Source organism: Astyanax mexicanus, chromosome 17 (assembly GCF_023375975.1).
Source record: "Astyanax mexicanus isolate ESR-SI-001 chromosome 17, AstMex3_surface, whole genome shotgun sequence".
NCBI classification, from domain to species: domain Eukaryota; kingdom Metazoa; phylum Chordata; class Actinopteri; order Characiformes; family Acestrorhamphidae; genus Astyanax; species Astyanax mexicanus.
In genome coordinates this window covers 20,143,753-20,169,662 of record NC_064424.1, presented here as the reverse complement: position 1 = coordinate 20,169,662, position 25,910 = coordinate 20,143,753, and the positions used below count along the sequence as shown (strand labels likewise).

The 25,910-nt window shown below is 38.5% G+C and overlaps 2 protein-coding genes across 5 annotated transcripts in view; both read right to left on the bottom strand.

Moving 5' to 3' along the window:
• LOC103026799 (retinal guanylyl cyclase 2) overlaps positions 1 to 11,950 on the bottom strand; it is a 24,498-nt gene extending 12,548 nt beyond the window's left edge. The window contains exons 1-10 of one of the 2 annotated variants that reach the window (XM_007247050.4): positions 11,861 to 11,950; positions 10,101 to 10,924; positions 8,514 to 8,815; positions 7,522 to 7,879; positions 5,479 to 5,563; positions 5,259 to 5,355; positions 3,815 to 3,943; positions 2,821 to 2,901; positions 2,446 to 2,622; positions 770 to 926 (exon numbers count right to left, since the gene is read on the bottom strand). In XM_007247050.4, the coding sequence (XP_007247112.2) occupies positions 770 to 926; positions 2,446 to 2,622; positions 2,821 to 2,901; positions 3,815 to 3,943; positions 5,259 to 5,355; positions 5,479 to 5,563; positions 7,522 to 7,879; positions 8,514 to 8,815; positions 10,101 to 10,788 (2,074 nt within the window). In that variant the 5' untranslated portion in view covers positions 10,789 to 10,924; positions 11,861 to 11,950. Of the gene's footprint in view, positions 1 to 769; positions 927 to 2,445; positions 2,623 to 2,820; positions 2,902 to 3,814; positions 3,944 to 5,258; positions 5,356 to 5,478; positions 5,564 to 7,521; positions 7,880 to 8,513; positions 8,816 to 10,078; positions 10,925 to 11,860 lie in introns of those variants that run through there. The other variant, XM_007247051.4, reaches the window with a different exon arrangement.
• si:ch73-362m14.2 (NHS-like protein 2) lies at positions 11,811 to 25,910 on the bottom strand. 3 transcript variants are annotated; one of them, XM_022676224.2, is made up of 5 exons: positions 25,802 to 25,910; positions 19,839 to 20,080; positions 14,198 to 16,202; positions 13,186 to 13,327; positions 11,811 to 13,071 (listed from the first exon to the last, which is right to left on the bottom strand). In XM_022676224.2, exons 3-5 carry the CDS (start codon positions 16,080 to 16,082, stop codon positions 12,804 to 12,806), a joined length of 2,295 nt encoding a protein of 764 aa, XP_022531945.1. In that variant the 5' UTR covers positions 16,083 to 16,202; positions 19,839 to 20,080; positions 25,802 to 25,910; the 3' UTR covers positions 11,811 to 12,803. The 3 variants fall into 3 exon arrangements, with proteins under 3 accessions (XP_022531945.1, XP_022531947.1, XP_022531948.1); XM_022676226.2 differs by having other exon boundaries at positions 12,468 to 13,071; positions 19,993 to 20,080; XM_022676227.2 differs by lacking the exon at positions 19,839 to 20,080 and having other exon boundaries at positions 12,468 to 13,071; positions 25,802 to 25,905.

Here is a 25,910-nt window from a genome sequence, read left to right as displayed (position 1 = left end):
TGGGAAAACATATAGCTGGTGTTAAAAGCAGGAGCAGGTCAGAAAGGAAAAAGATGTAGCAAAATAATAACAATAAAATAAGTGAATCTATGAACCCAAAAGTCTGCGTAAAGTTCCTCACAGCACTTTCTTATAAGTTTCTCACTTTAACTCATGAAGTCTCTAAGCGTATCCTGAGAGCATCTCTGCAGGACAGTGTGTAAATATATGTTTTTGAGCTCATTAATAGAATGTAGCTACAGTAGGTGTGCTGGATTAGTGCTGGAGATAAAACTAGATCCTTTAAAAGCTGTGTTTTTATGTCTACAGCTCTGTTCAAACTATAAGTAAACCATTTAAATGTTTTATGACCCGATTTCTAGAGCAAAATTTCAAATGTAAAATATTTATAGTCACATACCTACAATAATAATATACATTAAATCATATATAAATATAAATATATTTCACATTCAAACATTAATAATATTACACAACTGGTTAATAAATGTTTAATTTGTATAAGTGTATAGTTAATAATTCAAGGGAACTGATAAAAAAAACATTTACATCCTTTACATTTTAGTCGACTAAATTGACTGTAATTTTAGTCGGCTGTATTCTTATGACAGTTAGTCGACTAAAACTAGACTAAAACTAAAAACATTTCAGATGACTAAATTATGACTAAAACTAAATGCTATTTTCGTCACAAGACTATGACTAAAACTGAATAAAAATTTGGTCTGTGACTCACAGATATGCCATTAACTGAGCAAAATTAACTTACCCTCTGCTTTAGGTTCTGTGTAGGGAAACCTTTGGGCCTGCAGAACTTCGTTGTATCCGTAGTCTGTTACTTTCAGTACAAATCGTCCATCCACCACACAGTTCCGGGACTTGAGTCGCCCGTGACACACACCCCTGTGATGCAGGTACTTCATACCCTAAGAAATGTCAAAAAGAAATTTAGATATCTATTTTGGCATAGATGTTTTTTAAGCTTTCACTATGGCAATACTGTAATTTCTAATTTATATTATACATTTAAACAAATAATTTGGCATTGTTAAGGGAAAGGGCGGGTTTAAAAATTGCACAGCATCACTACTGTGGTGTTAGCATCACTCGTGAACATTCTTGCACATTTTGCACACTTAATTGTTTTTTATTTCTTATATTTATTTTTTTATTACTTTTCTTGTTTTATTTATTTTTGTTTTGTATTATATTTCTATTTGTTACTTTTTATTCTTTTTATTATATTTTCTCGTAAATTTCTTCTAAAAAGGTTTTGCATTATGTCTTAAAATGTTCTGTAAAACACTTTAGATAAAATCACAGACATCAATTAGAGTTGGGTCTAGTTGTGTAAACTCAGATACAAATACCTCAAGCACTTTCCTGAGTATTGTCTATTCATATTAATTTCCTACTGCTCTTGTATTGTTGTTTCAGAATTACACTGAGCCGTTTTGCTTAAGCATGTTCTGACCTGACATTTTTGCATTTCTACTTAAGCTGATTTTGGAAAGAAACATTTCCTTGAGTTGCTATTTCACGGAACTAACAACAACGTTACTTTTTGTCCATTTTTATCTAGCACTATAAGGCGCACTTAAAATCCTTTAATTAAAAAAAAAATCGTCAATGCACCTTTTAAACTGGTGTGTCTTATGTATGAATTTTACCAGTCAGGTATTAAGGAGCAGAAAAAAGCCACTCCGCTGAAGTTATACAGGAGTTTCAGTTTAGTTCTCGAGCAGTATTAGCATTAGCTGCTAACCGTGCTAAGCGTTAACTCTTTGGCCGTCCAGAGGTATTATCGGCTTGTAGCCTGCTGCTATCCCCGGAGAGCACTGCTGGAGCAGCATTAGCATTAGCCGTTAACCACGCTGAACGTATTGTGCTAAAAGAAGCTACCTGGGCCGAACTGCAAGCTAATATCACCCTGGCTTACCAGAATACTCAGGGTTCCTCAGTGTAGCGTTGTCGGGTGGCATTAGCCGCTAACTGCTGTAAATCTAAGCTTACTGTAAGTAAATAGAAGTGCTTTACCTACCCAAATACACAGTTTTCAGGAGGGAAATCTGTATAGATTAACATCCAGCAGACTGACTTGTCTGACTCATCTGAATTTTTTTTTTTAAGGACTACAGTTTTGTTTACTTAGCTTAGCTTCTGCTGAATTTAGCAGAAAACCATGGCGACACCCATGTTCCTACTAGTAGTTACTAGTAACTAGTGTCACATGAAATGTGCCTTATAATCCAGTGTGCCTTACGTATGAAAACAGACCAGAAAATAGACATTTATTGATAGTGTGTCTTATAATCCAGTGCACCTTATAGTGCAATAAATACAGTAGGCCACTCCATCCATTATTTTTGAGTTTTTTTAGAATAACATTTCCATTCACACAGGCACATCAATCATTCTATCCACAGCATCATTCTGTGTGAATACCTTAATAAGGTCCAATAACAGGGAAGACTTGAACATCCAGTCCAATTTAACATCTTCATTCCGAAGCAAGTCCTCCAAACTTCCACGAGAGCAAAACTCAGTCACCATAGCAAAGACACCACGGTCATGGAAGTACCCCATGAAAGGATTCAGGTTCTCGTGACGAATATCTTTCATCTGTTTGGGAAATAGTTACTGTCAGCAGGATTCGTACTATGCTAATAAAGCATTTGACTGTAAAAAAACTATGGAAATATTTTAAAAATTAGCTGTTGTTGGCAAACTGGTCCTCAGTGACGTTGAGAAAGTTCATATGGACAATCTGGGGGTTAATGAGGTCTTGTTTTTTTTTATAACTGAGTTAAAGAAACTTACCAGTTCAAAGACATCACTAGTTTTTGGATTGACTGACCCAAAGTTTCCATATGGCAACCTTTTCAACCAAACCCAGTCACCCTGTCCAAAGAACGAACAGAACAAAGAAAATCTGTTTTTATATGGTTTATGTTTTTTGTTGGTGATTCTATTCTCAGAAGAAAGAAAAATGAAAAATATCTCCTTAATATTTCTGTAGTTTCTTCTAGACAACAATAAGATCAGATAGAAAGAGAAAGGAGACTTTAGCACAAGCCTCCTGCTGCTCAAACGTGTCACCTGAGACAAAGAGCTCAGTAATATCACATGTCTCACAAGTCTCCTCTTGAGGTATTTTATAGATCTCAGTGAAGTCTCACATTGTGCTCAGATTTGCCACAGTAATACAATCATTTACTAAAGGAGTCTCAATATGAACTTTTTTTTTTCTCATCCAAAGACTTTTCTCATTCTAAGAGCCTTTTTAGTTTTGATGCTGTCCGTTACATACTGCATCCTCAAATACTTGCTACTGTTTGATTTTTTTTTTTTTATCAGGCATGTGAGCCAGTTGTACATTGATTGATTTAGGTTTGGTACTTTTACTGTTTTAAGAACAAAAGATTAATTGTGTTTACTGAATTGAGTGTGTTTAATTAGGGTTACAAAGCTTTAATTCTTAGGTTCTGGATGAATTAATAAGCATTAATGTAGTGATTTCTTTAACCTTAGAAATATCTCATGTCTAATGCAATGCTTTAGTGACTTAAAATTAAGTGAGAATAACAAATACACCTGAGACATCAATAATCAACAATATTAAGCAATATAATAATAAACTCTGGGTTGTATTTTATTGGATTTATTTATAGCTGCATTGTGACATCAAGTACTAAATAATAAATAAATTTGAATGGATTTGAAATGTACAATCTGGGAAAACAGAACTCTCCAGTCTGCAAAAAAATGTATTACAGTCATGTCAAGCTATCAAGTAGAAGCCATATCAACATACCTCATATATGGCCACATTTGAATTTTCATAGGTCGGCTCATCAGCGCTAGACACAGAGGGCGATTTCATTCCGCCGTCCATGTCTGATAAACGTCTCTCCAGCTCAGCTTTACTGTCCTCCAGACTTTTCTAAAGCACATCAGTTAAGAGGAAAACTTCAGATAATTCTAACCCATTCTAAAATTACAATTACCTCAGGACTTTCAGGGGTTTGTTGGTCAAGTTTCTAAACTAAACTAAACTGATGCTTTCATTTATCATGTAAATATATCCAATATAAAACTACTACTAAGTAGCACTATAGATTACACTAGCATTATGAATCAAATATGTAAATACAAACATATAAAACAAAGGACACACAAATTCGAAAGCACAGAGACTCGGTTCCCATACATCAGCTCACAGACGCCTAGTGCTGATGGTGTCTATTAGAGCTCCATCTACCCACCCAGAGAGAGCCAGGCCAATTGTACTCTCTCAGGGCTTCAGCAGCTGAAAGGAATTGTAACCAGCGATCTCCCAATCTTAGTGGCAGCGCTTAGCCCGATGGACTTGATTTAGGGCAGCTTGTTTTAGGGCCTCAGTGTGTTTTCTATCATAGCAACAGGAAAAATATGCCTTGCGTAGCTCGGAACGCGCAAAAGGCATGTACTAATTCTCTTAATTAATCATAGGTGTGTAAATCAATCATTGTGCCACTTGTCATTTCCTTTTTAAGAGCCAGGTGAGCTCTGACTTTGGCGTGTTCCTATTTTAGGGGCGCAGCTACCTGGACGTTTCAAACGCTTCTCAGCAGAGGAAACTAAGCTGCTCGTTCACACTTGTTAATTCTGTTTACTGTTGTAAAGTTTGCAAATTTGTCAACTGGCACACACTATGGGTTTGTGCACTGCTGCCTGTACATGTGCAAGTGGTGGTGTAAGCTAGATAGATAGAACGTCTGACTGTTGGCATCTGTCAATGTTATTTTTTCAGTCAGTGTTGCACATGTGTTTTCACTTGCCAAAAAAGCAATATATCAGAGATTTACCTGAACACATCTTTTCCAGACCTCCATGCCCAACAGAGCAGATATATTCACAAGCACCGTTGCTAATTAAAAACGCAGGCAGAAGGTGTGAAAATAGACGGTTGGCCAGGTATAAAAAAGCAATGAGCATCATGATGTAAGGTGTAAGATAGTGCCCTTAATGTCCTTTTTGCAGCAAGAACCATGATCATCAGTAGACTCCTACTCACTAATTAAGATACACTGAAGATACATGAAATATATTTGATTGAAGCTAACTTGTTAAAATGAGTGAACTAAGTTGCATTAGTAAACAAACGTAAAGCTAAATTTAAGGTGTGAATGAGTGTGACTGATAGCATGGCATTTGGGACATGGCTTTGTTCATTTTCAAATTACTTTTACGATCTTGGTCATCAGTGTGAGACTCACCTTGTGACTGACGGAGGGGTTGATGAAGGTCACATCATTCAGAGTGAGGAGGATTTTATTGGGACCTCGAACCATTCGAATCTTACTGATGCGACGCCTGTGTTTATAAGTCAACAGTAGCAGAAAATGTTACTAAAATGTGCCATTTGAAGACGAGTAAAGTAGGTAAATTGGGTAATTTGAAAGATTAGCTAAAGCATTTCAGTAAAAGTAAACATACCTTACACAATATCCAAAACTGACTGTGAGTATTAATACAAGCACTGATGAGATGAACACCTCAAACAACAGGAGGGGATCCACCCCTGCTCCATGAAAATAAGGAAAAGTAAAAAAAAAAAATCATAAATACAGTTATTTTTTTAAATTACCTCTCAAATACAACCAGTGCAGTTTACAATACCTAAAAACATATCCATGTGTCACAGCTTAGCCCATGTCTGTCATGTTTCTCCCTCATTTGGTCTCTTGTGCTCCTGCCCTCTGTTTACCTGTCATGTTTCCCAGCCATGTGCTATTGTTGTGTTTTGGTCCTGTCTCCGCCCTAGCCCCACCCTGTCATTAGTTATTTGTAACCCCGCCCCCTCTTGATTGATCCTCAGGTGTTTCCAGTTTCCTGTTCACTCCATGTGTATATAAGCCCCTTTGTTTCAAGCCTTCTTTGTCTAGTCTTTTGTTAGTTTGTTTGCTGTCTGTGATCAGGTTTGTTTCATGGCTCTTGATGTTTGTTAGTTCCCTGATTTCAAGTTTAGTGTTTTGTAGTTATGTATTCAGTGTAACTTTGGTTTATTTTGTTTGTTTGTTTGTTTGTTTGTTTGTTAATTTGTTTTAGTTTGTTAATTTAATAAATATTCTGCACTTACGTCCATCCCCTCACTTTTGTAACACATGTATAATGCTCCTGCACTAGATTTCTCTTAAACATCACAATGCTACTATAATAACTGTGCAATGATTTATATGTTACATTTCTTAAAATCTCTGTAGGTGAGTGACAAATACTTTAAACTAAAAATGAATTACACCCAACACTTAATGGTTTAGAATAGCTTGTTTTTTTGTTTTTCCTTTTTATTTCTCATTTTTATCCCACTTTCTCCCCACAAAGCCAATTACCCAACCCACTCATACAGCAGATGTGAGTTAGGTCGGGATCATATTTTATTAAATCTAAATTAAATGGCAGGGATTCGATTCTTCCTCCAAAAATGTAGTAATTTAATAACCCCACTTAAAATATATTTTTCTATATTTTAATATAAATTTCTATATTTAATTTATTGCTTAAAAATAATAATAGAACATAGAAAGTTTGGGCACCCTGTAGCATCAGTACTTATTATTAAAAATATTACAGGGTGGGCGCAGAGTGGTCCAGTGGACAAAGACACTGCCACTATGATCCCAGGATCGTCAGTTCAAATCCTGGATCATGCTGCTTTCCATCAGCAGCCAGAGCCTGAGAGAGAAACTGATGATGACAGAGCTTGCTCCCCATTGGCTAGAAATTATCTTCACACCTGTGACATTTTTTTTTGTTCATTTTAAAATATAAATGCCAGATATTTCTCAAACAAATAAATGAACGCTATAATGAATTTGTGATTAAGTGAAAAGGCTTAGGTGCAGGTGGAGACTTGACTGCTCTTTAATACCCAACATTTATCTCCATTGAATGACTTTGCTCCGACTCCATTACTTAGAACACTTTACACACTGATCATGTGACACCCTCCTCCAATCACCCATCAATACCCAGGTCACATTCACCTGATATTTAATTGTATACAACTGTTGTCTGCCCTAAATAAAACTTGTCATTGTCCTTGTTCCCTTGCTGAGTATGGTTTGCAATTCTCCCAAATGTACAAAGCGTTTCCATAGTCTTGTGTACTTTAATGTATTGGTCCTGTTGTGTTTTTCTGTTTATGATTTTGCCTTGCCCTATTTTTGTGTTTGTTTGCTGCTGTGTATGACCCTCATCTGTACTTCTGCCTTCTGTTGCCGAACTGGACTCTTTTTCATTACTCTTTCAGATCTGCCCCTTTAAATAATGCCTTTTACTGCTCTCTGGCCAGTTGTGACACAGTAACATAAATGTTGACTGGGGTGCCCAAACTTGTAGCACATGGTGCCCTTATGCGTCATGATAAAAGCATAAATGTTTTTTGCATTAATGTAGGTTTTGGCCACAGTTTAAATTAGCTAGGAGCAACTATATAGTACTAAGCACTCTCACGTTCTAGTTCTTATTTATGCATACCTCTGGTGCAAAGAGGTCCTCCAGGAGTGAACCAACAGCTGGAGTCTGCTTTAGGCTGCGATCCACCAGGGAAGTGGATAGGTGTACCCAGGTAATGAATCATGTTAGCCTCTATATCCACAATATTAGTGGGATACAGTTCCCAGGAACGTCCGTTTGTGTCGAGAACCACATAGTCCAATAGGCTCACTCCAGAACCATTGGTACGAACCTTCTGGCTGAAACCTTGGAACTCCATGTTTTGAGTGTGGCGGGCGAGATTTGCACCTGAGAACCAGTTGGCAGGTTTATGAATTTTCTGCAGAGCATTACCCATGAAGATGATAGAGGTGTAGATAGTGCCAAAGAGAGGGGAAACCTACAAAAGAGGTAGTGATAAAAAGTGGTAGTTATGCATTGTAAATATACACATTTTTTTTTATAAATGACTAAATTAGCTTCCAGTAAGTATACAGTAATGTAAAAAATGAAGATGTTTAGCACACATATAATGTAGCATTTAATTACAATAACCTCAAACAATGCAGAATGAAGTCATCTTTCACTGTATCAGAGGGTACTTGAGCAAAAATGTGAGATCATCTGACTATAAACTAAAGCTGAAATAGAGGTGGACCATGCAACATGACAATGACCCATGACCCATATCCTTTCATCCTTTCCATATCCCAGATCTTAATTCTGACGAAATGCCTTTGGGTGATTTGAAACAGACTTTGCACCCAAACCTCTCAAAATCACACAGCTGAAAGACTTCTTTGTATGTAAAGCATCTTTGAGAATTTTGAAAACGCGATTTAAATAAAATTTTATATTCTTATTATTATTCTGCATGGAGGAGTGGGAAACATTAGTAATATAAGTTTCATTTCTGTCTCCATGTTAAAATATGTTTAAAAAAAGACAAATATTTGTTACATGACTGTAACAAAGCATTTGATACATGTACCTAAAGGGTTTAAAAGGTCATAACTATAATTTATGCACTATACCTCATGAGGCTGGATGCCTGCAGGCAGCTCCTTTGACGTCACAGCGTCCTGGTAGGCTTTGTAGAATGAGTTCTCCCCTGAGTCCATAGTAACTGTTAGCACAGCGTCATAGGCCAGCTTTAGCTTGGTGTTGCGGTGGAGTACGGGATAGATCACCTGCTTGTACGGCAGGCTGTAGAGCAGTGTGTCATATGGCACAAACACCACTGAGCCATCTATTAAATGCAGGTCCAGAGCTGTCTCCAACAGCAGCTTTTGAGTTACTCCACCAATCAAGGCAGAATGCATGCAGAGAATCACCACTGGGAGGATTAACACAAAAGAGTAGTTATGGCTCTACTGAGGCTAAAGATTACAGGTCTACTGAATCTCTCATGATCTGGTGTGAGCATGTGCCTGAGCCTCTTTTAGTTTAGAGATGAATATGAATAATGAGTATGAAAAAGTTAAATTCAACATTCAGTGCTTTTTAAATGTACTTTTATTAGAAAGCAGACAGTATAAACCCACTTCTTTCATTTGTTAATATACTTCAATTTGCCTATAACACATTGTAAAACTAAATAAGATCATTTAGTAATGAGGTGAAGAGACAAAATAATTATCTAATTCCAGGTCATTTTAATCATGATTTGGTAAAAAAGCAGTATCAACAAATTACTGAGTCCTATTCCTCAAAAAAAAGTTTCAAGAACTTAAGAATTTCACTTCTGATGCTTACAATCCAAAACATGAAATATCTTAGGTTCATACTGTCTTGGAATAATACATTTATTTAATTTGTCTCTAACTATCAGTAGGTTTAAAGGAGAAATCCGGTGTGAAATGGACTTAGGGTATTTTGAAACATGATAACAAGTACACATTTTTGTCAAATAGCCCAGGTCCATTCATCCCAGCTTTCTGAAATACAACGTTTTAGCTGATGCTTCCAACAGGCTTACAATGCAAATGATAGGGGCATAGTGTTGCCAATTCAAATAAATGCTTTTTACATGATTAACAAATAGCTTAACTAGCTCCACACTTTATTAGTATAATTCTGAGAGCTCTGGCATTTAAAACAAGGCACAGATGAAAGTGCACAGAAAAGTCACAATAAAATGACTGACGAGCGTGAAAGAACAGGTAGGAGAGTGGAACAGATTGCAAAATTAATTTTGTGGAAATTAATTAATGGATATTATAGAGATATTTTCAGCAACAGCTGGAATTCATGCATTTCCACAGAATTAATTTAGAAAAGTTCTCAGTGCCTGGGTTAAAATGTCAAGGCTCTTGTAATTCTGACAGTGAACTTGAGCTTATTAATGGTGTATAATACCAATTCTTTGAAAAAACTAAAAACTGAAAAACTATGCCCCATTGCTAGCATTGTAAACCTGTGTGAGCATCGTGTAAAAGTGCTGTATTTCGAAATGTTGGGGGTAAACGGAGGTGGGCTATTAAACAAAGGTTGGTACTTTCACTACACCCAAAGTCTATTTTACATCAGAGTTTTCCTTTAACAACCTTTATAGACGATACTGCTGGTGCTAACTTTCCAAAGTGTTCAGAGCACTCACTGTTAGATTTATTGTCACTTACTGCGAAGCTCCTTCATCTTCTTGATCTTCTTGAGAGCGTGGCGTATACTGACGAGGTCATTGCTAGTGGAGAGCACCATCCTGACAGGAAAACCATGACTTCTGAATGCATCGGCTACCTTATTGGACGTATCCATCCACACATCGTCAGCCGAGGCCACGATGGCTATATTCGCCCAGCGGAAATGGCGTGCCATAATACGTAGCACTTTGACAGGTGAGGGCATAGTGCGAACGAAAGTTGGGTGCTGCCATGAGTTCTCTAGTTCATGATTCACGCAGGACCAAGAGATGAGGGCCTTGTTCCAGTTCTTGGCTATTAACGAAGCTGCTTCGCAGTACCCAGGGTTTACAGGCCCTAAAAAGGCTGAAGCTCTTGTGTAGTAACCGATAAAGCTTCTGAGGGCCATGGAGGTCTGGCAGTCTTCTTCCAGGATGACATAGTCAAAGGTGATGCCCTTTGACACTGAGACATTGCTGTTGATCCTCTGCACAGCTAGTTGAGCTGCGAGTCTTGGCATGGCCTTGGCAAATATAGGGTCACAAGACCATGGCCCTAACACGCCAATCTTAAATACAGTAGCCTGGACCATGGAAGGAATGCTGAGGTTTGCGAGGAAGAACCAAAGGAGCCAGGCTCCATGCTGTGGATAGGGGATTTTAGGCTCTCTCACAGTGCGGGTTAGCATAACGTAGGCCAGCCACACGTTCAGTGGGTGCTGGAAGTTTCGTTAAAGCTGCAGCAACACAGACTCCCATCACCCATGGGTGAGTCCTCATGCACTATGCTGCAAGCTGCACCTTTTTCCTTTTAGCCTCTAGATCCTGTAAAATAGAGTAAATGTGACTCACTACTGTAGGTATCCTCAACAAAACCCCCTTTTACTGAGCGTGTGATGAAACATCTGGTAATCCAATCAAACCAAAAGGGAGATGATGTGCATGAAATAATATTTTCTTCTCTTTCCCCCCTTTTTTTTATCCCAGGAACTCTGTTTAGTTTGTGCAAAATTACAGGCTATTTCATCTGTTCATCCAGTCACCTTCAATTCTTAAAGCTGTAGCCAATCCCAGCAGCTTAAATCCATGATTCACCTGCTCTAGATCTGTTAGCTTATATGGTTTAGACTGCTGTGTGCCTTACTATATGTTGTAGATAAATACACATAAATATATATATGTATATATATATATATATATATATATATATATATATATATATATATATATATATATATATATATGCGTGTGTGTATCTATATAAGGTAGACTTTTTTGTCATGCTTTCTCAAGATGTATATTTGAATTTGAATGTTTTTTTGATAGTTAAGAACTTTAGAGGATTTTATAGGATTATCTTAAAATAACATTATATGTATAAATCTTTAAATTGGAAGAATTGATGCATTTAATAATATTAAAAAATATATCTAAATAAAGAATTTAATGGACAAGGCAAGCTACAGATAGACAACAATAACCAGATGTAAATTGAGTATCAGTAAAGAATAATGCTTTTTTATGTTATATTTATACATATGTCTACCTAATTTGGAACAGTTCCTTTTTTAAATTAGATTGTGCTGCTGGATGAGAAAATTTAAAAGCACAATTCTATTGTTTTTTCTTTTTGATACACAAATCATATACATATTCAAATTGTATCCTACTCAAAACTATATGCTGCTTCTTAATAAGCAGAATCCATTACTATTATTTGTGTATTTTTTTATTTATATTATGTTGGTCCAATGCACTTACCATGCCATATGGGTTGACAGAAGAACCGCACAGTCCTTCCATAAAGCAGCTAAGCTCCACATATTTCACACAGTCGTTGGTGTCCATTGAAACAAAAATACATAATAAATCATACCAACATTAAGCCATTAAGCTCTTAAATGTAAAAGAAAAAAATAATTCATTTGGTTAAAAGAAAGAAAGAAAAGTAAAACAGCGTAGTAAAGTGCTTTCACAGGTTGTGACGCATGTAATCCATTCAGTCGAGCTGCAACAGGCGTGTGATGGCACTGCAGATTTAGTTGGAGTGACCTGAAGATTATATTAATTCCCTCCCATTGTTCATGCAAGCTCTTCCGCAGGTGTCTCTCACATTCCAATGACCAGGCATTTTTTGGCAGTGAAAATCTATATTTTGTGTCTTTACTGGAATTCCTAATTGGTTGTGTTACATGCACTGTGCCTAAAAGTAAGACATCTGTCAATACTTGTCACATTTAGATGGAAATTCAATAATACTTTGAATGTGTGCAAATCTACAGCAACATGTTCAGGAAACAGTCATTAATATACAGCATTATTATGCCGTTTGGCACAATGTTGATTTCACTCAAAGCAGACCAGAACATAAGGGCCCAAAACAAAATCTGTTCAATATAATAATGTATACAATATAACTGACATTTAGACATAGATATAAGATATAACCAACTCTGTCTGTACGCATATTTACATAGAAATTATTTTTCTGCAATTTGCAGAAAATAACTCTTTACTGAGTTTACATTTCTGATTCTTTAGTTACCAAAAAAAGAGAATAATTCCGAAGGTAAAACAAAGTCTGAATTGTGAAATTACTGCATACTTAAACAACAGATATTTCAAAAGCTTAAGCAAGCAAAACTGTGGCAATGTCATTTTGAGCTAAGACAACATCAATGACAACAGACTCAAAGATAGAAGTTCAAGGACCATGTGATTGCATTGTGTAGTGGTTTTTGTAGCCGGTCAGCTCTGGTGCCCCAGGGGCTGAAGGCTTGGAGCTCCTCAGAAGCTCTGTGGCTGAGATTCGGCTCCTGGAGCTGGCCTTGGCACTTCTTGTTCTTCTCAGGAGAGCCATGAAGTTATCATTCTGGGAACTAGCCTTGGAAACACCACCGATCGTCTGAGTGCCCAAGTCCCCCTGCTTGTTGTCAAAGGAATCTTTGCGACCCAAGAGTTTCCTCTTGGACCTGTCACATTGATTGGTGATGAAGAAGAGAAGAGAAAGCTATAAAATATAATATATAAGGGGGTTACAACAAGACTTTACTTTTTGTAATGTACTGTAACTGTTAGGAACGTACCTGTGAATTATGGTGAACAAGTCCTCTGTTGTGTGAGATGCGGACTTGTGAAGAAATACCTCATCCTCTTCACCCCCCAACTGCAGAACACCAACGTCGGGCCCTTGGTCCTCCTCTGTCACTCTATGACATGACTCGTACTCTAGTGCACAGAATAAAACAGAGAATAAAGTGAATTTATTCATATTTTAGTGGTTAAAACTGCATTCAGTGAACGAAATTGGCTGGGTTTTCATTCAAATGTTTTGCGAAAGTTATGTGTCATTCCAAAATTTTGTCAGAAAAAAGGTAAAATATGGTGTTTTCATCCACTACAGTTATGAAAAGAAATATAGCCTACAAAGAATCAATTAAAATAAAAATATTTAACTTTTTATGACTTCATTGTTTGCAATTTAGAGATAACAAGCAGTGGCCCACCTAATGAGACGCAACTCGACAATATCCACAAAACATCTGGGAGAACAAATGCACCAGACAGTTCTGGGAGACCAGTACAGAATCGTTTTTTTCATAAAAGCTTTAAATTAGGCATGGCAGAATGTTTGAAGACACTTCTGAAAAACTTTGTGTCATGTACAAATGATCAGACCATCTGTAGGGCTAGTCTACTCCATTCACCAACCACTCGTGCCAACTGACAAGAGAATCGTCACTGTTTTATACAAGCTGGACTCTTGTGCAGAGCATGAGGTACTGAGCAGAATGTTTGGCTTAAGTGAAACAACAGTACATTGTTGTGTATACACTGTATATCAATTAATAAGAATGAAACTAATGAAACAGTATGTTGTATTACCAGACATGGCAGAGGTGCTTACAGCTTAATCTGTACATCTGACATTAGACATGGTACAAAATCTTGTATCACGAGATACACAATATTTATCACAGTGTTTTGATTCATAGAGAAAATGTATCAGCAATGGCAGGTTCTTACAAATTGCAATTAAGAAACTTGATGGATGGAAACCCTGCTACTGTTACACATTTTTAAACCAGGTACACTTACCAGGCAAATGTTCTCTTTCACCAGAATGTGGGAAAGTGGGAATGAGTCCATACACTGTGACATGGTATTCCTTTTGAGAGTTTCCAGTATTAGAATAATCAGGAGGAGAGTGGAGTTGCTGATCCAAATTCTCCATCGCATAAGTGTTATCACAAGGTAAGTTTGTTGTATCACGTCTTTTTGGAACTGGAGGACCTGGTGCTCTTCTCTTCTTTTGGGGTTCACTTGTTTTTTTATGGCTGGCAGTATTTAAGGATGGAACATTTGGGACCCCAGAGTTGCATAAGGATTGTGTACCAATGGTCTCTTTCATATGCTGTTGAGACATATGATAGTCATACTGCTGCTGCTGCTGAAGTACCTGGTGATGCCCATGGTCAGTGAAAGAATTAGACGTGGGTGGAAGAACTGAATTTGGCTTGACTTTGTTAACTGTTGAATAAATATTATCCTGCTCATAACTGGTAGAGGGTGGCGGCAGATCTGCACCAGATGATGTGCCAAAACTGGACTTTGCCACACCAGTCGATGGCCGTTTGGACACAGGAGGTTTGGGCGCTACAGGGGGTTTGATTTTAGGACTCTGTTGAGCAGTCGCAGAGCTTCCATCCCTTTCGCTTTCCTCCTCTATCACACCAGAAACATTTGCAGGTGTGTTGTCCAGGTCAAAACTACTGACTGAACGCAAGCGCACCTTGTTTAGGTCTTCCTGAGTCACCACTGGCATGATCAGCATACTGCTGCTCAGTCTTTGTTTAGGTCTTGCAGTGGCAGAGGTGTCTGAGTAGCGGCGACTTGCTTTTGCTGGGTGGACAGGGGAAGGTTCTGGATTAGGGATGGGTTTTGTTTCTTGCATTTCAGGCAACTGCAGGGATAACCGAGTCCGACTGTTCCTGACCCGTTGGCCAGGGACAGCACTGGATGGCTTGGGGCGCATCCTGCAGCTCATCGAAGAGGGTCCGGCTATAACTGAGACTGACTGGGTGGGAGTCTCACACTGGCTTGAGTAGCCACTGGAGGGTGAGGCTGACCCCGCTGGTTTGGAGGGGGAGGAGATGGAGGGTTGAGAAGGAGAAGAACGAGAGGACGATGGGGAGTTGTTAAGGTCAGAGTTGTAAGCCATCTTTGTGGCTTCATTTATAGGAGGTCCAACAGAAGGAACTGAGCTAGGCTTGCATGGCTCACTAGACCGTAGCTCTTTAAGCGGCCTGTGACTGGAGGGGGGCTGACTCACTGGAGCCTTTCCACTTACTGGTGCTTCAGAAGAATAGGTGGTCTGCTCTGAATGACCAGCCTCTGCTTTATGTACGGGAATAAGGTCTGGAAGGAGCATGGCATTTTGGCTGTCGTTGGGGATGTACAGGCTCTGTGTTCTGCGCTCTGTAGGCTTCAAGTCTGTCAGCCTTTGCAGTGAGACTGTCCGTACAGGTGGTGCTGGTTTCCGTTTAGCCTTTCGCAGAATGATACTCCTGGCCTTGGACTGAGGCACCGCATCAGGCAGTTGGTCCCCTTTCCTCACAGATGTGCTATCGCTGCCGCTGTCCTCCGAGCTGCTGCTAGGATAAGACAAGGCATAGCTTTCACATCTCCTGCGAGTTACAGCTGGGTTGGAGGTAATGGCTGTGGAAAGGGACAGTGATCGTCTATGGGGCTCCATAGCACTGGCAGGTCTGCTCCGGCGTTCTTTATCCTTCCTTCTAATGACGGTGGAGCTAGCTGGTGGGGACTGGCACGGTTCTTCTGGATCTTGGAACTGTGGGGGAGGCTTGATCACATCAGGTGCCAAAAGGTAGGAATTCACAGAGTCATCCCACTCAGAGGAGAAGGTTGAAACATTGGGGCCCGTCCATGTCTGGGATGGGCAAAATAGGGCTGTGTGATCCATGTTTCCCAAAGAGGCCAAGCTAGAAATGGTTTTAAGACTGTTTATTCATGAAATGTAGAAGGAATCCATCAGTTCCTTGACAAGCTTTCCTTGGTGCATTGTGAGATATGCGTTCACAACCTGCAGGAAAAGAGAAACTGTTTAATACATCAATGCATGGTTATACTCTAAATAGGGATGCACCAAATATTTGGGGACAGAAAATGGCAAAAAACACTTTTGGTGTTTGGCTAAATAATTCATAAAGTACAATAACTAACATACAGGGCTAAGATAGTATGATAACATTGTAACCTGAGCTAACTTAGCTTAGCATCTGTTTGTTTACCAAAAGACTGGCAAAGGTTTTCTAGGTAAACTTTAATTAAGCTATCTAAATGTGACCTGAGAAGCACTACTTTGGTAAATTTATGTTTAGAATACACTGCTAAGATAAATTCCATTACTAAAATAACACTTCTGAGGTAGCTAAAAAAAAATGGGCCACTTTTTAGGTTAAATAAGGTTTGTAAGAGATACCAATTATATTTTTATAAATTTACATGGTCCCTTAATTTTTTTTTTTGTTGAAAAAGTATAATTGTTTTAAAATGATGAGAGTTACGGTATTAGAATGTTCCCTACTGAGTTACAACACCATGTTTAGCTTAATTGCACCAGTTACATTCCAATTTTTTTATTTGAAAGAGCAGGTCAAAACATAGTTTGGAAATATTTTTCTTTGTTTGTAAGCGTACCATATGATTGCCCCACCCACCTTTTCAACCTCGGATCAATAAAACCACACTGTTACAAGTAAAGTTGTGTTTTTGCAACAATGCCAGCCAATATTATTTCTATATTGTGTATAGAATGTAGAGTAGCTACATATTTCTGTTCTTCTTTTGTTTGTTGTTATCTCTGTATATATCCTATCATTTTATTTATTTGTTGACATCTTTGCTTAGCTTTATAATTAAACATTATATTTTATATATTTATATAATTTGTATATCTTATTGTTCTATGTGTTCAGGCAGTCATCAAAGCATTCCACTGCTTATTGTATGACTTAGTAAAGTCAAAGCTCCTGTCTGTAAGTTTTGGGATTTATGGCCCTCTCTGGTGAGAATGTGTAATTGCACAGAGCATGTGGAAGAATCATTTTAAACTGGGCGGATGTGATGTGGTCTCCTTTCAGAGCGGATGAATCTGATTCCAGGTTATGTTCAGTCAGAGAGAGAGAGAGCACACTTAGACAGAAACTTCACTTCAACTACAGACTTTGTTTTCCTATGAGTGAATAAGCTACTGAGCTCTGAGGTTCCTCTTCTGAAGTCTCCATTGCTCCGCCAGCCGCTCATGTTCAGTAAAAGACAGGTCCTCTTGTAGAGGCTGTACATGTAAGTACGGATGTAAGTACGTAAAGACGCGTGACGTGGCCAGAAGAACTCCTGCGAAAAGCGACCCGACACCCCAGTTTTTACAATGAATATATAAGGCTTAGCAGGGATGGTTGTTCCAGGACACTGGTACCATTAAACATAATATTTTGTCCCTTCACCATTTAGAAATGCTTCTGCTTTCAGTTTAGAAACAAAAAAATGTGGACTGCCCCTTTAAATTTAGAGGTAAATGTATGACTAAAATAACACTGCTACGGTGGCCTTTGGTCAGTTTCCGGTTTTGGTTTTGGTCAAACATTTTCATTTTGGAGAATCCCTAGTTTTAAACAAACTGAGCAAACATTTAATCAGCACTACTCAAGCCCTAAATGACTCACTAAATGTAATTCATTGCTTGAAGTACCAAGAGATGAGATCACTTTCCAATCGTTTTGAGAAAACGAGAGGGAGAAAATATCAGCCTATCTGGATCTTTGTTTGGCACATGAGTGGGCGTTCACCATGGCAACTGTTACCTGTTCATCCATACACAGAGCGAGAGCAGACCCAAAAGGAATCTCTACAGTAACTATACAATGTCTGCATATAGAGCCTGAGGCAACAGTGAGCAGCGCGATAAAGAGGAATATTCCCTGATATGGAAACCAAGCTCCATACAGAATACATGCATTCAGCTCATTATCTATAGGATATAAGGCTGTATAAATGACTAGATAGTGAGAAACATGTCAGAAATGTCAACATGTTGAAATGTCAATGTTGATTACTGTTTGTTTTGTGCAACATTTTTTCAATATTAATTTTTTTCTCATTCTCACTAATTCTGTCTTATACAATTGAGCCCTTCTAACCAAGACACGCATATAGACCATTATTAAAAAATATATCCTTCATTGTTTTTAAGTTTTGCCAACATTTCTTACATTGAAAAAATAAACTGTGCTTCATTTAGACTTATGTTTCTTTATTTATTAAATTCTTTCTCTCCTGCATCACCCATAGACATCAACAACAAGAGTATAGATAGTGAAGTCACAAGACTCACTATACCTGTGAACAGGTTTACCGTTTAGAGCTGTTAAAATTTTTTAATAGCGCCAGAATTAAATAATTTATTCGCTGACTGATGCTTGAAATGTTTTGATAAAATTCTAAATATATAAAAAAAAGATTTTAATAGATAATACTATTTAAAAAGGTGTAATATTGACAATAACAGTATGGGCACTTTCAGAGAGAGGGATTAAGCCTAGTCTTGGACTATGCAGCTTTTTTAATGACAGTAAAAAACATATGGCAGAAAAAATATATAGTATAAATATATATACTAGACTTAGATATCCCTGTCTTCGAAACTGAACTTAAATGTGATAATACTTAAAAGCAAGTTAAGTCAGCATCAACTCAGAATTCTTGTAGCTACTGCAAAAAGAAAGCTACGACATAGGGCACTTGCTTGTCTGAGGTATACAGCACCAAACTCTGAATGCTGAATATTCATATTATATTATCTGTATATCTGCAAACTTGATCCCAAAACTCCAAACTAAGGCAGCTTTAGAACACACACTATTCTAAACTAGTCTCTAAACAATCCAAAGTGATTTTGTGTTTTATCTGCAGATATTTATGTTTTGCAAATCGACCCAAAGCCAAAAACATGTCTTTGTACTTTGTACAGTCGCATATGCTGCAAAGAAAGATGAAGAAAAAGCAAATCATGAAGACATAAAGAGATTCATGAGTCCTTCATGAGTCTGCATGTGTGAAAAATGAGGTGATGAATTATTAAACTGCTGGAAGACTGGCCAGGCTGATTTCAGACACATTTTACCAATCACATGTATTTACATGTGCATCTAGTGAAATGAAAGATATGATATTGCCAGGTTGCAGCATCCCACTATAAATCTCTGCTATCAAAACAATATTATAGTAAAAACAGTATTTCAGCCTTTCAGCCAATGGCTGCGACACAAATCACTCAGAGGTGTCGTATCTCAGGGAACGTGCATTCCTAATGGGAAAAAAAATGAAACGCAGTATCTGCGCGATACCAAAACACATACACTGACGATGTGATGATCATTACGTAACCTTCACCACGAGTGAAGATCAACCTGAGCAAGGAGAGACAAGGAGAGACAAGAAGAAGCCACAAGTTGTGGTGTGGTCAAAGTCACGGGTCACCTGGCCAAAACAGACAACATGACTGACTGCTGCACCATAGACGTCGTAGATATAGGTGTGACATGCATGACATTGCCTGATTTTGCAGTGCGGCGACGGAAGGTGAGCGCCTGTCTCGGTTCGTAAATTAGCGAGCCTGAAGCCCCCCTCCTGATAGCCCCTGTCCCCCCCTGTTACCTACCTTTCAGATGGCTCTGGAGACTGAGCTGTGTTTTCTGATGCAGTTCCCACTTGCTTGCCCTCTCTCTTTCTCTCTCTCTCTCTCTCTCTCTCTCTCTCTCTCTCTCACACTCCCGCTCTCCCTCGCTTGCTCTCTCTCTCTTTTGCTAGCTTACCAATATGGCCCAATGCATTCACATGCTGTTACCATGACGATAGGAAGTGGGCTGCTCGCTTCCTCTCTGAGTTCAAGTTCGCTGGATGCTGAGGAAAGGCAGAGAGAGAGACAGAGAGAGGGAGAGAACCAGAGAACCAGAGAGAGAGAGAGAGAGAGAGACATATTACATAAACACCAAATCCTTAGGGACTGTAAATTCACTGCACTGCTTGTCAAAAACAGCAATATATCAGACCAGAACCCGCAGACTCTTCAGCACAGCCCTTTTCCTGCAGTCATAACGTTCACAACCTTCACAGCCAGTGACACAGATTGAGGTGCATCTGAATCGCCAGAATTGCTTTCAAACCCATAGCAACGGGCTGTGATGGACCCCAGGGGTCCGACGTAACATTTCAGCTCAATTCTGTGATGTCAGTCAGCAAGGTGAGCTACCCCCCTTCCTACAGATGCACCTCTATCTCTATGTGTCTCCATGTGCACTAGCAGCCGAATCTCTCCAATGATGTATCAGACCCACCGTAGAGGTGGTCTGTTTTTGAGCTCCAACTGAGGGAGTGATTGTGTAACAGTGGACCTGTCATGATCTTTATGTTATTGACTAAAGATGGAAAGATCAGTCAGCTATGCATCAGTAACAACTGATTTTAGACCAAAATATGTGATCGCAATATGACAATTCTTTCATTCTAATTTAGCCGATCCTGAGAGTCAGAAGATCACATTTGTACGTTAAAGGGTACATATTATGCCATACTCTTTTTTTATGTGCTTTTGTATTTATACTTGGGTCTCAACTGGTCTCTGTAAATCAGTTAAGAGTTTGGTGTCAAAAATCATATGCTTCTATGAGCCGTTTGGTCAGCTCCCTTGCTGTGACGCCACAATAAGGAAATGTGCATAGATTTTGGCTGAGAACCCCAGACAGTACACAACAGGATTTGCCAGCAGACTCTGTCTGAGGGAGGCATCTGTGCCTACTGTTCATGGTAAGTCAGCAGATGATGGAGATGAAAGTACTTTCAAATAATGAATTTTGTGGTTCTATCGCAGTTAAGCATGAACTAGCTTGTTCGTGTATTGCCATTTAGCAGAAGCTAACACTAATGTGTGGTAAATGCTCAGCATAAAGTAGCCAGAAACAGCTTATTAGCATAAAGGAACAGAGCCTTTAAACAGCTCATTCTGAAAGGGACTGAAACTGGCAGGAATACAGCTGGTGAAATCTCTTTATGTGAGAGTGATTTTGTGCAATGAACTTCATGAACATGTTTTGCACAGTTTATAGACCTATTCTTACTTGAGTAAAATGAGGTATAATATGTCCACTTTTAAGAATTACAGCAACGCTGTGTATAACGTCCCCACAAACTGGATTTTCCTAAATGGAGAGAGACTCGCCAATCCTGAGTTCCATCAGAATCCAAGATGGCTGCACTGCACATCAACAGTAGTAAAAGCAGTAGTATTACAAATTTTATTAGTACATTTGTCTACTTGTGCTTCATTAAATCAGTCATACACACAGTACTGTCCAACGTCTGTCAAAATTAGTTTTTATTGGGTTTGATGCCAAAAATACTGCATGAGGCATTGTTATGTACTGATATCACTAGCAGTGCTAACCTGGACCAAAAATAAAAATAATAGCTGATTTCTGATTTTTTAATAGAATGCATTTAACTCGGGTGTGAAAACATTCCCAGCTCTGACATACAACAAAATTAATCAGATACCCCTCTTACGAGTCTCTTAAGTGCATATTTCAGCCTGTACAGTGAGTGTCTATTAGCACAGCAGCACAGCAGAGCTGACAAAACAGGAATCAGCATTATATAATTGCATTATAACAATATTATAATATATCATATAATGTTATATCATACCATTGGCATTAAATGGTTTTAAAATGACAATAATATCGTTTACCACAAGTATTACTGAAACTATATATATATATATATATATATATATATATATATATATATATATATATATATATATATATATATATATATATATCGTACCCCCAAAAAATTGTTATTGTAAAATATATTGTGACAGGCCTACATAACAACATTTTATGAATTATTCTTCACAACAAATAGGCAGTTTATCAATACAGGAGATACAGTGCGACATTAGAGCTTTGAGAATCCTATTGTTCTCGAGATCTGTTGACAGTACATCAGTTCTCCAGTATATCAGTAAGTAATCTACATAATTACTGTTTACATGTATGTGTGTGCTGTAGCCTTTAATAGAAGGCTGCAAAATAGGTCATTAGTGTTAGACCATAATAACGCTGAAACTTCTCCTCACGCATCGCAGATGTTCTTCTGTCACAATCGAGTGAGAGTGTGAGATGCTGAGAAAACTGATAAGGATGGGTGAGAAAGATTGAAGGAAAACAAGAGACAGAGAGAGAGAGAGAGAGAAAGAGAGAAAGAAAGAGAGAGGAAAAAACAGGCCCACCCATTTCCAGTCATTTAAAGAAAAGAGGTGTTTACCACTCTTCTGCAGTTTCGACCACTACTTCTCCACAACAGAGGCGGCAGGGTGTGAAATTTATAATCATGATGCATTACACAATAGAGTTACATAAGCAATCCATCTAATACGAAAAAAATAAAAAAACTTTAGGTGGGAATATTCAGTGCGGCATAGTTGCAGCCAGCAGTAGCTACTAGCCCCAGAGCCCAGGCAGAGAGCACTCCAGGATGAGAGCTTATTAGCATTAGAAGGGAGGGTGAGAAGAGCTAATTTATGGTAATTGTGGCCTTGACCAGAGATGACTAACTCACACTGAAAACAACAGATCCAGTCTGTATAAGTTAGTATTAGTATATACTGTACACTACAGACATAGTGTTATCAAAACCATGTTTCCTGTTATATTGTTTTTTTGAGTGTTTTTTATGGCTGAGGCTGAATAAATAAGACCAGAGTTTAGACACTTCAAAAAAAAATCCCATTTTCTCCCCAATGTACACAGCCAAACACCCAAGTCACTCATTGGGACTCCCCCATCACTAGTGATGCCCCAACACCAGGAGGGTAAAGACTAGCACATGCTTCCTCCGATACATGTGAAGAGGAAAGCAAAGTGGTTAAAATACATCAGCTCACAGATGCCCTGTGCTGATAGACATCACTCTTTGGAGTGATGTGGGGAGAGAGCGCCTACTACCCACCCAGAGAGAGCAAGGCCAATTGTGCTCTCTCAGGGCTCCGGTAGCCGATAGCAAGCTACATGAACTGGATTTGAACCGAAGACGCTTCTAAATCTTAGCAAATGCTGGGCCTGCATCAATGCAGCAGTGCCATTATCTCAACAACATGTTAGCACTAAGCTAACACTGGTGCACATGGACATTTATATGTTATCTACTGGCAGATTTAACATGGACACCATAAAAGACCATTAAGCATTATATTGTGGCGTGGAAGAGGAAGGAAGACCCGTGAGTCTTTAATAAGACTAGGAGAGCTAAACCAACCTATCAAATAAGCTACCCACAGAACCCAGTGACTAAACTCGCTACTCACTTACTTTACGGTGAGTGCCCTAAACAGCACCCATCTGCATGGCCCCTCCCCATACCCTAGGTTACGGGGGAGGTACCAGCTACGTAGGCTGGAGCAACACAGCACAACAAAACACATAAGGCCCCACACACAAAAGAACAGAAACATGCCTACAGGCAGCCACACACACAACCCAGAGCCGCCACAATATTTTCTGTTACAACCAAGGGCGTAGGAGCAGGTTTGATATTGGGGGGACACATCTGCTTACAGTCATATGAAAAAGTTTGGGCACCCCTATTAATCTTAATCATTTTTAGTTCTAAATATTTGGGTGTTTGCAACAGCCATTTCAGTTTGATATATCTAATAACTGATGGACACAGTAATATTTCAGGATTGAAATGAGGTTTATATAACAGGAAATGTGCAATATGCATTAAAACAAAATTTGACCGGTGCAAAAATATGGGCACCCTTATCATTTTATTGATTTGAATACTGCTAACTACTTTTTACTGACTTACTGAAGCACTAAATTGGTTTGGTAACCTCATTGAGCTTTGAACTTCACAGCCAGGTGTATCCAATCATGTGAAAAGATATTTAAGGTGGCCAATTGCAAGTTGTTCTCCTATTTGAATCTCCTCTGAAGAGTGGCATCATGGGCGCATCAAAACAACTCTCAAATTATCTAAAACAAAGATTGTTCAACATAGTTGTTCAGGGGAAGGATACAAAAAGTTGTCTCAGAGATTTAACCTGTCAGTTTCCACTGTGAGGAACATAGTAAGGAAATGGAAGACCACAGGGACAGTTCTTGTTAAGCCCAGAAGTGGCAGGCCAAGAAAAATATCAGAAAGGCAGAGAAGAAGAATGGTGAGAACAGTCAACGACAATCCACAGACCACCTCCAAAGAGCTGCAGCATCATCTTGCTGCAGATCAACCAACCTCAGGCGACTCTGTGGCGTGCAGAAATGTCCCACCCAATCCCCCCCGGTTTCTACGCCTATGGTTACAACTCATAACGTAATCAGGATGTATTATCAGATATTAAGAAAACATGCAAATGTATACTAAGTACTGGCAGCTGGTGACAACAGAGTAGCCTCAGCCAGTATGTTTTCTTACTTGAATTGTGTAGTATGTCTGTGTGGTTTGTATCCTATAAACCTGCACACCGCCATGCCCCAGTCACATTTCCACACCCCAGATTGCCAGGTATAGAACCCAACAGCCCGCAAACATTGTGCTGCAGCCATGGAAATGGGTGAGCTGACTATTTTTCAATTAAACAATGAATTGCCAACCATAGCTAGGTCATTTAAATGGACATTTTAGGTCATTTGAGCAGCATTTGAGTGCAGTGTGTGTCAATAATTAGTATGTCAAGTTAACTTTTGCTACTGTATGTCAATCTGGCAGGCCATAATCATATCGGAAGTGATTGTGCGTTAAATAGTTTGTATATACTGGATGGTCTTTGCTGTTGCTATATTGAAAAGTAGAGCTGCAAAAAACAATGTTTGATAGATAAATAATTTATTGATTATTGAAACAAATATTCAATTAATTACATAATAATCTGAGCCATGCAAAACAAACCTAAACCCCTCCTCAATGTCCTCTGTGCTTCAAAAATAATTATATCATATATTTACCAATGGTTCTGGGTATTTTACAGCTTCCAACATCACTTAAACACAGCAGAAATAAAACAAAAGCCTTTAAATCCAGCCAATGAGAGACCTCACTTGGCTGACTTACCCTGGATACCACAACATTATCTTGTCACTGCTCCAAAGGTTTAGGCTTAACTTAACTGAAACATTAACTTAAATTTAAAAAGAGACTTAATACAATACTTTAATACTATGGTTTGTCAAATCTGCCAAATAATTAATCTTCCCACAACATACAGTGCATCCTTAAAACTGCATAAAACTCTTAAAAATATAATTTTCTGCATCTCAACTGGTTTAGAAATGGCAGAATGTTACACAACGGCAGCATTGCTTGTGCATAACTGACATACCTGACTGTGTGGACCATTACAGGTGGGCAGAATGTACTTACTGTAAAAAAACGGCACATGCATAAAACTGCACATGCAAAATTTGACAAAACACGAGTATAAATGTAAAATACAGAAAACTACTTCCCCTACTACTGTTATACTACTGCCACTTTAAAGGCATGCATTTATTTGTGTGTGTGTGTGTGTGTGTGTGAAAGAATAGTGTAAATAGTGTGTGTCCATTAAGTCTGTGTTAGTACCTGCTGATGTTGAGCCAGTTCTACCCAGATGTGGATGCCGTCAGTGTCTGGAGCCAGCGGTTGATATTAAGTGTGTGAGTATGTGAGTGAGTGTGTGTGTATTTATATG